Source organism: Antedon mediterranea, chromosome 3, assembly GCF_964355755.1.
Source record: "Antedon mediterranea chromosome 3, ecAntMedi1.1, whole genome shotgun sequence".
In the NCBI taxonomy this organism is placed as follows: Eukaryota; Metazoa; Echinodermata; class Crinoidea; order Comatulida; family Antedonidae; genus Antedon; species Antedon mediterranea.
The window spans coordinates 37,341,471-37,356,082 of record NC_092672.1 but is presented as its reverse complement, the minus strand read 5'-3'; the positions used below and the strand labels follow the sequence as shown (position 1 = coordinate 37,356,082).

Here is a 14,612-nt window from a genome sequence, read left to right as displayed (position 1 = left end):
TCTATGTAGATTTAAATATTATAATATTGTATGAAAAACAAATATATTCAATCAATTTCTTTTATTAAAATAATATAAGGCGATTATTTGAAATAAAATACTTTGTCAAATACCATTGTGTTTTTCATATGAACATAAACAACAGTTGGAAAAAATCACATGGTGCTTGCATTGTTTTGGTCAGGTGATTTGGTGCGCACAAGGTGTGATCAGATGACTTGGTGTGCACAAAGTTTGATCAGGTGACTTGTGTGAGTAGGAGGATTAGTCATGTGACCACCAGACAACTTGGTGTATGATAATGACTCATCGATTGATTTGAAGAGATAACACAAACATGTTTTTTGTAAGAAGTGGAAGCAATCAAGTTAAACCAGACAAAAGTGAAATCCCTGCTTAAACTACAAATTCCTGGAAACTCTTCACCTTTTTTCACAATCTAAAGCTACACTATCAAACAAGTTTGACAAAAAAGTGTGATGTGCCCAAATATGGTAGTGATATGACATCATCATGTCTATATATGGGCACATCACATTATTTTGTCACACAGTTTGATATATACACAGAGCTTTACACCAATAATTTGAAAATTACCTGTATTATTTTTTTGTGCTGAATTCTTGTTTATTACAAACTTCTGTACGTAAATATACACAATATACAAAGAAATATGTTTTTTTTTAGAATCTAGATGATCATTTTTTTAATTTCATCTCATTTCTTGTCCACTTTATTCTATTCTTCAATACTGAGGCTCTTCATCTTCCACTCTCTGCACTCCTTCATTTTACACTATTTTTTTCTTGTCAGCTAGCCGGCAAACTACTTTTTTTCTTCTTTGATTTCATCGATGGTGGTCCCATAAACTTGAATGCAGTACTGGAAAAGGAAATTTAATATTTGATACAATTTGGATTCAAATGTGTCAGTATTAATGTAATAATAATGATCTGTGGAGTTGTGGCTTGGTGGTTATGATGCTTGGCTACCACTCCAATAGTCCTGGGTTCAAGTTCCGTCTCATGTCAAGTTTTTTTTGTAAGGACAAAATTACAACTCCACTCCCAAAGACTTGTAATAATTTGTTTATGTAGAGCATCTTGTGTATCTGTTTGTCTTGTCAACCTCTGAGGGTCCCTAATGATCAGCAATTGGATCACCCTCATTTAATATGGTAAAAAAAAAAAAAAAAAAAATGTAGTCTACTTACTGACATGTTGAACAAATTGGACTAAATTGACAAAAAACTGAAAATAAAAAAAGAACAAACACCACATATTAATACATTTCAATTTTATGTTTTTCTTCTACTACTTATATTTACCATACCACCAAATAATAAAACAGTCTAGCAATATACAACTGGTCTTTATTTCATTAACTTACTGGACAAACAAACTGAACAAACATATCCAACATCTACCAGCGTTCGATGGCAAAAGCAAGCTGCCCTATAGTCAACCTGTATAGCTGGGGGCAGTACCAGTGTGTCACGCAAACTAGCAGCAGGCAAAAACACCCACTGAAAGAAAGAACATGACGCCGTTTAATAAGTACTGTCCTTACTTGCACGGTATCTAAGTATTTATCCACCAATAAATACTGTCCTTACTTGCACGGTATCTAAGTATTTACTCACCAATAAGTACTGTCCTTACTTGCACAGTATCTAAGTATTTACTCACCAATAAGTACTGTCCTTACTTGCACGGTATCTAAGTATTTACTCACCAATAAGTACTGTCCTTACTTGCACAGTAATTAAGTATTTACTCACCAATAAGTACTGTCCTTACTTGCACGGTATCTAAGTATTTACTCACCAATAAGTACTGTCCTTACTTGTACAGTATCTAAGTATTTACTCACCAATAAGTACTGTCCTTACTTGCACGGTATCTAAGTATTTACTCACCAATAAGTACTGTCCTTACTTGTACAGTATCTAAGTATTTACTCACCAATAAGTACTGTCCTTACTTGCGCAGTAATTAAGTATTTACTCACCAATAAGTACTGTCCTTACTTGCACGGTATCTAAGTATTTACTCACCAATAAGTACTGTCCTTACTTGTACAGTATCTAAGTATTTACTCACCAATAAGTACTGTCCTTACTTGCACGGTATCTAAGTATTTACTCACCAATAAGTACTGTCCTTACTTGTACAGTATCTAAGTATTTACTCACCAATAAGTACTGTCCTTACTTGCGCAGTATCTAAGTATTTACTCACCAATAAGTACTGTACTAGTCCTTTGATTTGTGGTATCTTCAGGTAGATTCCATGACTTATATCACATGCCTATAACAACAACAAACAGTGTCTGTTAGTAGGAAGCAGGGCCATCGTGCTCATCTTCCCAAATTCCCCAGCACAGATTGCATATTTTATATTTAATCATTATATTTAAAGCATCTTTGCCTCATCTGTTTTTAACCTCTCGCTACGGCCTTGGGAAGTAACATAGCTAATATTTGACTAATTTACACAATATGGTATGTCTGTAAAAAATATGGTATGTCTGTAAGCTTCCCTTTAGAAACTGTGGACCACAGTAACCATAGTAACTATAAAATCAATTACCTGTTGTAGCAACCCAGAGTCATTACCAAGGACACATGCATCAATTAAAACATTCTGTAAAAACAATAAATGAAAAATTGATTAAGAAACTCTTGTAAAATTAACATTTACAACTAATACTTCCCTCACTATTAAGTATTATATATTAATTTCATTTAAATACTACATAATATACAAAACCAATAATAGTACCTGCTTTTGGGCCGTGAATATGACGTTCATAAAATTCATATACTGAGAAGCACTGTCATCCGAGGCCTTGATAACCTAGTAATGATTACATTTTATACCATTTCTGAATGATATTACATCAAAATTAATGACACAATTTCAAGAACTTTCCTCAAGGTTTATGAATTATAGTGGTTGTTTACTGTATGGGTAGGTATGTATATAAAGCTCTGTCTACACTATAAAACTAGTTTGACAAAAAAAGTGTGATGTGCCCAAATATGGTAGTGATGTGCCCAAATATGGTAATGATATGACATCATCATGTCCATATGGGCACATCATATTTGTTGTCACATAACATTTTATAGCATTTGCCATGTCTGATAGTGGGGCTGTCATAGATTCAGATTGAAGTGGCGTCAGGGGGCTAAATTTCTAAAATCACAAAGCAAAAGATAAGGATATTCAGTTTGTTGTTAAACTATAGAAATAAATGTCTTACAAGAATTCTTGATCTTCTTTTTACTCCAACTGAAATGAAATAAAAAATAAATGATGTTGTAACTAACAAACAAAAAACAAAACAAGAATGATGCTAAGATAATAAAACAATCAGTATTACAACATACCTTTGCTTTTTTTGTCGAGTTTGTTTATATAACACAATGCCATTGCTAAAGACCCTGATAGCAACGTGTCTGTATGGACACTGCCTGTGTGACCTGAAAAGATAAATCAAAAGATGGTATCATTTCATTGTGGTCTTTTGTGCAATTTCTGTTTTTGTTTTGTTTGTTTACTGTTTCTATTTGTGGATCTATTAGTTTGTATGTGACAAGTCTCCCTCACCAAGTTAACAATCTTTTTATACTATACTGATATTCTAAAAATGTAGGTACTTTAATGATGTGGTTTACAATATTAACTTTTATAATTATTGATGATGATGTTGATGATGATGATAATAATGATGATGATAATGGTGATTGTGATGATAATAATGATGATGGTAATGGTGATGATTTAAATGATGATGATAATGGTGATGATGATGATAATGGTGATTGTGATGATGATAATGATGATGGTATTGGTGATGATGATTTAAATGGTGATGATGATTTAAATGATGATGATGATTTAAATGATGATGATGATGATGATAATGGTGATGATGATGATAATGGTGATTGTGATGATGATATAAATGATGGTGACGGAGACATGTAACTTACTTTCAGTCATAAGTTTCTTAAATTCCTCCATGACTGTGTTATCAACCAAAGCAAACAACTCGTATTTCCCATCGGCTGATCTTATTTCATCTGTCGCATCTGTGCTTTCACTATTTCGTCGCGGATATAAGAATCGGCTATAAACATTTTAAAGTGAAAAATTACAACACAATTATTTATCGAATAAACAAAGTAGAAGATAAGGAGTGGTACGATGAGGGCGATATACTACAGTACTATCTGAGTAAGTTAGACGACAGCAGTCATATAAAAACTGTGTGCATATTTACCTCTCATGTGTATGACTTGCTATTATAGCTATTTGGTTTGTATGCTTCATCATTAGATGCGAATTAACAAAAACTAATACATTCTCTATACATTCTGTGAGTGTAATCTATAAAAGAAAAAGAAATTTAAACATTAAGGTACTGCATTATTATTGCATTATTAACAGAAATTGGAATTTAATATTGATTTGATATCCGTACGGCGTATATACCGTACCTGATGTGATGACTTGCTACGTTGACCCCACCAGACGGGATTAACATCAACAATAACCACCAGACAATCACAGTCCTCCTCTAAAATTAAGAAACCATAACAGAAAACAATACAAAAGAAAATGCCTATATAAATTATTTGTCATGCTTGACTGAACAGTAACAGTAAATAATAGGCCTACAAAATACAATACAGTGTACAGTCAGATTTTACAATATTAAGGATTGTTATGAATCTGTCTGTACTTAGCAAAAATCTTGTTGCAGTATTATTGACGTAGTTTGAAGTAAATAATCGGCTATTTGTATTGAAATGTGAAAATTAAAGCTAACATTTACCGTCAGACATTCTTTTTTCACGCCAGGAAAATCAAAACGATTGGTGGCGCTGTTTTCACAAAATGTTTACAAATTGGTGGCGCTGTTTACACAATTTTATTGAGCGTCGTAAATACACTCGTACTTCTTTTGTTTTCTTTTCTAAAAGGTGATTTTTTAACAATTTTATTTAACTTTACTTTGAAATAAATGGCCTAATTATAAAGCAAAACGTTAAGAATTAGATTAGTGTTAAAAATACAGAAAGCACAGTTGTAAGGGTAGTGTGAAATCGCCAAATAAGCTAAGCCCTTCTTTGATATATTTTTGTTTTGTTTGGCTTAACGTTCTAGCGAAGTAAATTCATTTTGATAGGCGAACCTGTGCCGTACTGGCTCACTTGGGCTCACTTTGGTAGGCCTAGATTAATTCATATAATTTATATCGTGACAGGCATACTCATCATGATGTTTATCGAAAAGATTCTTTAGTAAATATACCCAGTATGGTAGGCCTGTTTAATTATGATCCAATTATACAATATTTTTTTTATATAATTTAATTTAATCTAGGCCTAGGCCTAGGCCTATATTTTTTTATAAATAAATATAGCACCACAGAGCACAGTGGAAAATACATTATTCATTGTTTTCATTATTATTAGAATATGTGTTGATTGACTTAAAACAAGAAGATGAGTTCAGCTAGAAGAGGCAAGAATGCCAACAACAACACCCCCATCAGCCTAGCGTCTGTGCCATCCCCTGCTCTAACTGCACAAGAAACAACAAGCACCATCCAAGAACATCTTGTTGAGTTACATAAACTCATTAAACAAGTACAGGTATAAATGCATGTTTTTAATACAATAAATGAATAAAAGCTAGTAGACTAGTAGAATAAAATATTAAAATCATTTTTCAAATCTTAAGACATCATCATGTCCATATATGGGAACATCACATTTTTTTTGTCACATAAAGTTTGATAGAGTTTAAGGTTAAAGTTCATCTGATAGCTGTCTTGACCTTTTTGTAGAGCGTTTTATTTGACAGTCTTTGCTGTTTATTTCTACTGAAAATCTACTCTATGTTTTGTAGATGTTTTATAAATGAATTTAATGTAAAAACTTTTCATTTCTGTTCTATAGGAAGAACGTGATAAGGGAGATCATAACCTGGGCAACATTACTAAAACACATGAAAAGATGCAGACAGAGCAGAAGATTACTCCTTACTATAAAACAAAACTCAAGACTCTTTACACAAATGCTATGTCAGATGCAGAAAATGAGGCAGAGTAAGTCACTGTCACCGTATATCCTTAGGTATAATCCCACTTTGGGTTTAACCCCACTTCAGGTTTAATCCATACCCCTACTTTATGTCTGATTTCACAAACAGCATATCCCCAGGTATAGTCCCAGTATTGACTTTTGGTCTGGATGTAGGTCTCTCTCTAGCCAGTTTAGATGAGTTTTCACAAGAAATACTTATTACTTTTTTTTTCTGAATCAAGATTTCCCCGGGTGTAGTTCCACCCCAAAGTAGGCCTCAATTAGTGTTCTAGGGGGTGGAATTATACCAGAGGATACACGGTATAGTCATTCATTGTCATTCATCTATTATTTTATTCATTCTCTTACAACAAAACTAAATTTGTTTTATTGTAAATAAATAATATAGATTGTCCCATTTATGGCAGAAAAGGAGTACATAGAGTTTGTATAAGATTCCCATCTAAATTACAGCAAATCATTTTTTAAATATTTTTGCTAAATTGTGATATTGATGATTTTTAGAGTTTTGTGGAAAGCGTTGGACACAATTAAACAAGTGAGAAATATCCAGAATGAGCACCGGATTCAAGCTCGACTCAGTGGTAACTTTAATGAATCGGATGGGCCTAGAAAAACAATGAGAAGAGGCGTGCTGATGACGATGTTACAACAGAGCGCCCTCTTGCTTCCATTGTGGGTGGGAAAGCCAGGTGAAAGGTCAGTATAACCAGGGAAGAGTTACCCTGGTATAACAGAGTTTTAGAGTTCAAATAGAAATGGATTGTTAAGTTTAATGTCTTATAGCCTTTAGTTTAATTAGAATTGATTATGATATAATAATTGTATATTGTACCATATTTTTTCTAATTCTACCAATTGGACATAGTAAATGTTTAGATGAATAATTGATTCCAATTGTTTTTATTTTTAATTTGTTTTTAATCAGTCCACCACCATTGTGTGGTGCAATTGCTGCCGAAAATAATTACGTTGCAAAGAAGGGTGATAAGGTCGCCGCAAGAGTTCGAGGGTCAGATGGAGATGAGAACTGGATTCTGGCTGAGGTCGATATGTTTAATGTAAACACAAATAAATATGAAGTAGAAGATATCGATGAAGAGGGAAAAGAGTGAGTCAAATTATTTGTTAATGACAAGGAACAAATATTGACTGCTAAGGCTCTGTCCACACTATCAAACTTTATGTGACAAAAAAAGTGTGATGTGCCCATATACGGACATGATGATGTCATATCACTACTATATTTGGGTATGTCACTACCATATTTGGGCACATCACACTTTTTGTGTCAAATAAAGTTTGATAGTGTAGACAGAGCTTTAAACTTAAACCACTTGATGATTAAATTCTGAAATAATTAAAATTGTGGGATAGATCATAGTATTCAAATAAAACATTTAGTGTTAAGATAAAGGCAGGGAGGTATACACACAATTGAAAATGACAAATTTTCTTTATTATTATTTGGATTTCAGGAGACATCTTTTATCTAAAAGAAGAGTTTTACCACTACCTTTGATGAAGACAAACCCAGAGACAAACCCAGAAGCACTGTTTAGTAAAGGAACAGTAAGTAACAATCCATAGACAAAAATATGTGTGTACATTTCTGGTGGTAGAACAAGTCTTCTCGGATAAGGACTATAAATCATAGGTCCAGTGTACACAGTTATAACCTGTGTGTACTTTAAAGAACCCAGTTCATCATTCGAGTCAAATAGGGGTTTACAAAATAGCCCCTGGGGGATTACCACCTATCTGATAGAACAGTTATTAATTTACTATTGGTAATCCTTGGCCACAAAGACATTAAATAAATAGATATTTTTGGATCATTCAAAAGAAAACAATTATATGAAAATATTTGAGTAGTATGTTCTGCAGTGTAAAAATGAAAAAAATGTATTTTTTATTTTCTTTGATTATTTTAGCTTGTGATGGCATTGTATCCACAAACCACTTGTTTTTATAGAGCAATTGTTAATGCACCTCCTACTGGGGTAAGTTATTTCAATTCTAAAATTATTACATTAAGCTTTGTTTACACTATATCAAACGTTATGTAACAAAAAAATCTAATGTGATAATGGATGTGATGATGTCATATCACTACCATATTTAAGCACATCCCACTTTTTTTGTCAAACTAGTTTGATAGTGTAGACAGAGCTTAATAGACATGATGTCATATCACTACCATATTTAAGCACATCCCACTTTTTTGTCAAACTAGTTTGATAGTGTAGACAGAGCTTAATATACATGATGTCATATCGCTACCATATTTAAGCACATCCCACTTTTTTGTCAAACTAGTTTGATAGTGTAGACAGAGCTTAATAGACATGATGTCATATCACTACCATATTTAAGCACATCCCACTTTTTTTGTCAAACTAGTTTGATGTTGTGGACAGAGCTTTAGTATCTTTTTACCGAATCAAATTAATAATGATAAATTGTGTAAACATTTGTTTTTTTTTGTAACAGCCACAAGACGAATATTTAGTTTTATTTGAAGATACTTCGTATGTTGATGGTTACTCACCGCCATTAAAAGTTGCTCAACGATACGTGGTACAAGTCAAAGAAACGAAGAGAAGGTGAAAGAAGAAAGATGAACAATTGAAACATATCACGAGAGGATGACAAGTTGGAACAAAAAGAAGTCGTGTGAAAGAAAAGACAAATCATGTGAAAGAAAACACTAATATAACAAAAGATGACAAAAGAAAAGATGAAAGAAATAGATTCGGCAAACTGAAAGAAGAAAAAAAAAATCTGATAAAATAATAAACCGGTAGTTTGGTGAGATCCTAGAAATGATCTTAAAAACAACCAGTGGCTTTCCCTGAGCATGCAGATTTGTTGTCAAAGCTTCAGCTAGGAGTCCATAATACCATACCTACTGATGTAAAATACAGTATTACTGAGTGTTGTCTGTTGTCTTATACACATTTTGTATTTATTAAAAAGTTAAAAATCAGAAGTTTTTTCTGGTTTCATCTTTCTATATGAATGCTTGTTTTAAATTATTTGTACAGTGTAGTTATTAAGAGATAATTGTGACGTGATGCTAATTCTATAGTCGATCAAATGATTGAAAAAAGGCGTACTTTCTTTTGGAAAGTTTTGGCACCAAGATGACAGATTGAAGGACGTGTTCATGAAATCAAAGAAAGCCGTATTTTTATACTGTAATGGCTCTGTCAATCATAAATAGCGCCCTCAAATTCTGAGGTATATTCAGAGTGTCATTGAGGTATATTCAGAGCGTCATTTCGACGATCGAGCATTCTCTACTTCTACGGAGCGCCATTTATGCCTTTATTTACTTACGAAATAGAAATAGTACTACGGTAGCTGCTCTAGTGGACCAAATTTAGCACTAGTGGAGCGCAGTGATATAAAATAGAAATAAGTCACTAATTTTAATATTCTTTTCGTATGTTAATACACTGTGCTCAAGTGGACACAATTTGGCGCCAGTGAGGAGCACATTGATATAAAATAGAAATAAGTCACTGAATTTTAATATCCTTTCGTATGTTACATTACACGGACCAGGCTACTTTAGCGTTACGTTTGGCATCCACTGAATCAGTGGATGACCTATCCCCTCAACATGTCAATTGTGGTATAAGTTGACAGGAATAATACTCTGTGGTGTAATAAAAATGCCAGCGTGTTTATTTAAGACTGCAAGTGTTAAGAATAACTTGCTGTCCATTTTCAACTTCCTCTTACCAATGACCAATAGCAAACAGGCACTGCTTGTCAATCAGGTCCTCACTGACTGGGTATTAACCAATCAATGTACTATTAGATAGGTCACTGATTTTATAAAATAGTTTGCGGGAAATTTGATTTCTGACCTTGTACAGGAATAAATACTTTAGTGGTTGTTTATAATAATAATCTAAATATTTCTCAATGCTGCTTTATGCAAAGCAATTTAACTAGAACTACAGACACATTAAATAAATACTTTTAAACATGAACAATAGTTTTGTTAGGGAATTGGGATGGCCATGTGATATTCAATTTATTAAATTTAATGGGAAAGCATATATCTTTCACATTTTTGGGAACAAAATGGATTGATAGTCAATCATGAGTACTTCCGAACAGTGCTAATGTATCACGAAAGCATATTAGTGTTTCATGTTTTATTCTCCTGTTGTTGGGTGGTGGACATCTTGTAGACAATGTACAGCAGCAACAAACATACATAATTGATACAAATAAACACAATTTAAATTTGATAACTCTACGCGATTTTATACGAGATAAATGCGTAGACTCGGTCATCAATGACCGTCTACTTGATAATATAAACGACGAGCCCGTGAAAGAAAATGTAGCCTACAACAGAACTATTAGAAAGAATTAATCGCAAAAGGGTTAGGCCTAAGCCAGATATACCACGGAGTTCAAATATCCCCCGCCATTCCTCTTGATGGATTGAGGCGGCAGGCATCAAAGCGATTTTAAAATTGAATGGAAGCGCATCGAAAATAAATAAAAGATCTTTCTCGGAAGATTCATTGTGGAGGAAAATCTGACTTGCTGCATGCGTTTGCATGGTAGGTAGAAATCAACGTGCCGATAAAAATAAAATAATTAACAAATTCTTATCAGATAGATCTACGTAAACGTGTGAAGTAGGACTAAAGAGGTCTTATTTACAGTATATCAGTAGGCCTAATATATATTCGTATAAAATATCCTAATTTCCACAACTCAGGATTATGTCCATAATGATATCAATAATAAGAATCTGTTATGATTTGATTTGATTTGAATTTATTTGGAAAATCATCATAAAAAATACATACAAAGTGATAACACAAATTACGGACATTACAAATAATACATTTATAAAAGACTTTCCAGGATAGCCCAAAAAGCTTATCAGCTTATTTCCATTGGGATCCTTTTACAATCTAAAATAAAAAATATAAACATTACAAAGTATTGCATTAAACACGTAAATATTACAAAAACAATAATATAAAAAACAAGTTAAATTAAAGATTATGATTGACTTATAAAATTATTTGGTAGAACAGAAATGTGATTTAACATTTTTCTTAAAATTAAATTTGTTTTCTATTTGTTGAATGGAATGAGGTAGGTTATTCCATGCCTTTATGCCTGTATAATAAAACGTTTTAGATATCTGACTATCAGATTTAGGAACTGAAAAACCATTGACACTACTTCTAGTCATATGTTATAGGCCTATGCGTAATTTTTTTAAATTAAGCCACTAATTTTTCATTATCATACATTAAATTCAATTATACCATACACAATTCAGTGATTATTTTACAATTATTTTCTCATTTTCCCAATTGTCTTTTCTCTTACAGGTAATAACGTGGTACGTGCTTCATGATTGATGGTAAAATTAATTTATACCTGTAACAATAGATTATGGCAAGGCGTTTCGGACCGGACGGAGTAGGCCTACTCCTTTAAAGTTGTCATCGGAGGAGAAGATTAGGTGGAAGAAATGCTTTCCATGGACTGCACCAGAAGTAATTTCTTATGTAATAACGTTAGATCATGAATAATTAAAAATTGAATGAACCCACATAAGAAAAAAAAAGTTAAATGAAACTTTGATGGGTTATACTGTAGATGCAAAAAAGGATAATCTGTTGGAAATAAATTTTGTAAACATTTAAAGATCAAAAAAATCAATGTTAAAGGATGAGGAAAATATAATGTTAACAGTAAAAAGTTAGTAAGTAATTAGTATAACAGAGAATATGCATTGTTTAAATGAAAATATGTTTGCATAGATAAATCCAAAGAAAAATAAAATGGGACAAACCCATGGGATGGATTTAGTAAACATAAACGTATATTATAATTGTATGAAATAAATATCCATGTAGATGAAAAAAAACAACTATGTAAGAAAAAATAAGCTTTGTTAATGAAAATGTGTAATAGATAATAATTATGTATAAAAAGAGGAAACTATGTAATCAATGTGGTTAAATGATAATGTATGTATAAACAAAATGATATATGGAAATAGTTTTTTTAAAGAAAATAAGTTAAAAAAAAGTGGAATGAATCCACATAAGAGAAGAAAGTAAAAAAGTTAAATGAAAATTTAAGAAGTTATAGTGCAAAAAAAGGATAATCTGCTGGAAATAAAAGTTTTGTAAACATTAAAGAACAAAAATATTAATATTAATGTTAAAGGATGAGAACAATATCATGTTAACAGTAAACATTTAGTAAGTAATGAGTATAACAGAGAATATGCATAAATTGTAGCTTTGTTTTCTTTTATTTATTATTAGTTTATGTATATATATATATTTTTTTTTCGTATTCGTATTTAATGTTATATTTCGTGGTGGGTCAAACTTACTGACTGACTTATTATGACTCTCTCCCCACATGATTACTTCATTGCATGTATTATCCTGTATGTATGTTATTATATTGAGGAAATAAAATTAAATTGAAAATGAAATTATATTTATTTGCAATTATCACGTATTTTGTTCTATTTTGCATTGTATAAAATTGTTATAAAACGTTTCTGGGTACAACACTTGTAAAAAAAAATTGTTTTGTACAAAAACATTGACTGGGTACAAAAATGGTGGCAGGGTATAAAAACAGTGGCAGGGTACACAAACAGCGACAGGGTACAAAAACGATGGCAGCTGGGTACAAAAACAGTGGCAGGGTACAACATCGATGGCAGTTGGGTACAAAAAAATGAGCAGGGTACAAAAACAGTGGAGGGTACAAAATCGGTGGCAGGGTACAAAAACGGTGGCAGGGTACAAAAACGGTGGCAGGGTACAAAAACGATGGCAGAGTACAAAAACGATGGCAGCTGGGTACAAAAACAGTGGCAGGGTACAAAAACGGTGGCAGGGTACAAAAACGGTGGCAGTGTACAAAAACAGCGTCACTAATTTTATACAATAGTTCGCGGGAAATCTGATTGCTGACCTTATACAGGAATAAATACTTAGTGGTTGTGATATTCCATTAAATTAAATAAATGTATATTTTTCACAAAATGACTTAAAATATCTTTGTATGTCAGGCAGTGTTTAAAAGGCTGGAAGGCCCTGGTGGAAGGGTACAAACAGTGGCAGGGTACAAAAACGATGGCAGCTGGGTACAAAAAAAGTGGCAGGGTACAAAAACAGTGGCAGGGTACAACATTGATGGCAGTTGGGTACAAAAAATGAGCAGGGTACAAAAACAGTGGAGGGTACAAAAACGGTGGCAGGGTATAAAAACGATAGCAGCTCGGTACAAAAACAGTGGCAGGGTACAAAAACGGTGGCAGGATACAAAAACGGTGGCAGGGTACAAAAACGGTGGCAGGGTACAAAAACGGTGGCAGGGTACAAAAACGATGGCAGGGTACAAAAACGATGGCAGCTGGGTACAAAAACAGTCGCAGGGTACATAAACAGTGGCAGGGTACAAAAACGGTGGCAGGGTACAAAAAAGTGGCAGGGTACAAAAACGGTGGCAGTACAAAATCGATGGCAGCTGGGTACAAAAACGGTGGCAGGGTACAAAAACGATGGCAGATGGGTACAAAAACAGTGGCAAGGTACAAAAATAGTGGCAGGGTACAAAAACGGTGACATGGTACAAAAACGGTATCAGGGTACAAAAACAGAGACAGGGTATGACAAGCAGTGGTCTATGGTACAAAAACTTGTGTTGTATACAAAGTGTCTGGGAAAAAAGACGATGACAGTGGTACAAAAACGGTGGCAGGGATACAAAAACGGTGGCAGGATAAAAAAAACGGTGGGAGGGTACAAAAACAGTCGCAGGGTACAAAAACGGTGGCAGGGTATAAAAACAGTGGCAGGGTACAGAAACAGTGGCAGGGTACAAACACGATGGCAGCTGGGTACAAAAACTGGGGCATGGTACAAAAACAGTAGCAGGGTACAAAAACGGTGGCAGGGTACAAAAACAGTAGCAGGGAACAAAAACGGTGTCAGGGTACAAAACAATGATCTAGGATACAAAAACTTGTGTTGTATACAAAGTTTCTGTGAAAAAATAAGATTGCAGGGATACAAAAACGGTGGCAGGGATACAAAACAGTGGCAGGGTACACAAAATTGTGTTGTACTAAAACAGTGGCAGGGTAAAAAACATACACACTTATTTGTAGCATTTTACGAAAAAAAGTATCAGAGTATTCATCAACAGAGCTAAACAAATGAAGGAAAGGGTCAGAACATGTGACTCTGGCAGATAACAGATAACATTACTTTTCAAGAGTGATAAGAAAAAAGGAAACATATTATATTCAATTTGTTAACCTAAATATATCTTTCATTTTTAATTTAAGATAATTATTTACATGATGATAAAACTTTTGAATGTGTATTAATTTAAATTGGTTATCATCACTTGGCGTTTATTTTTGTTTATATGTTTATTTTAGGGTTCTTTCATAGGTCAATCATTT

At 33.2% G+C, this 14,612-nt stretch overlaps 2 protein-coding genes across 2 annotated transcripts; one reads left to right on the top strand and one right to left on the bottom strand.

Moving 5' to 3' along the window:
- Window positions 1-84: 84 nt before the first annotated feature.
- Window positions 85-4,907, bottom strand: LOC140045477 (general transcription factor IIH subunit 3-like). Its single transcript, XM_072090396.1, has 12 exons — window positions 4,846-4,907; window positions 4,508-4,587; window positions 4,291-4,397; window positions 4,001-4,137; window positions 3,395-3,487; window positions 3,268-3,296; window positions 2,784-2,858; window positions 2,592-2,645; window positions 2,241-2,309; window positions 1,390-1,525; window positions 1,214-1,250; window positions 85-882 (listed from the first exon to the last, which is right to left on the bottom strand). The coding sequence occupies exons 1-12, from the start codon at window positions 4,853-4,855 to the stop codon at window positions 810-812; spliced, it is 900 nt and encodes a 299-aa protein (XP_071946497.1). The 5' UTR covers window positions 4,856-4,907; the 3' UTR covers window positions 85-809.
- Window positions 4,908-4,937: 30 nt separating this feature from the next.
- LOC140045475 (SAGA-associated factor 29-like) lies at window positions 4,938-9,543 on the top strand. Its single transcript, XM_072090392.1, has 8 exons — window positions 4,938-4,993; window positions 5,489-5,668; window positions 5,975-6,123; window positions 6,626-6,820; window positions 7,050-7,232; window positions 7,600-7,693; window positions 8,056-8,124; window positions 8,615-9,543. Exons 2-8 carry the CDS (start codon window positions 5,519-5,521, stop codon window positions 8,729-8,731), a joined length of 957 nt encoding a protein of 318 aa, XP_071946493.1. The 5' UTR covers window positions 4,938-4,993; window positions 5,489-5,518; the 3' UTR covers window positions 8,732-9,543.
- The last annotated feature ends 5,069 nt before the right edge of the window (window positions 9,544-14,612 follow it).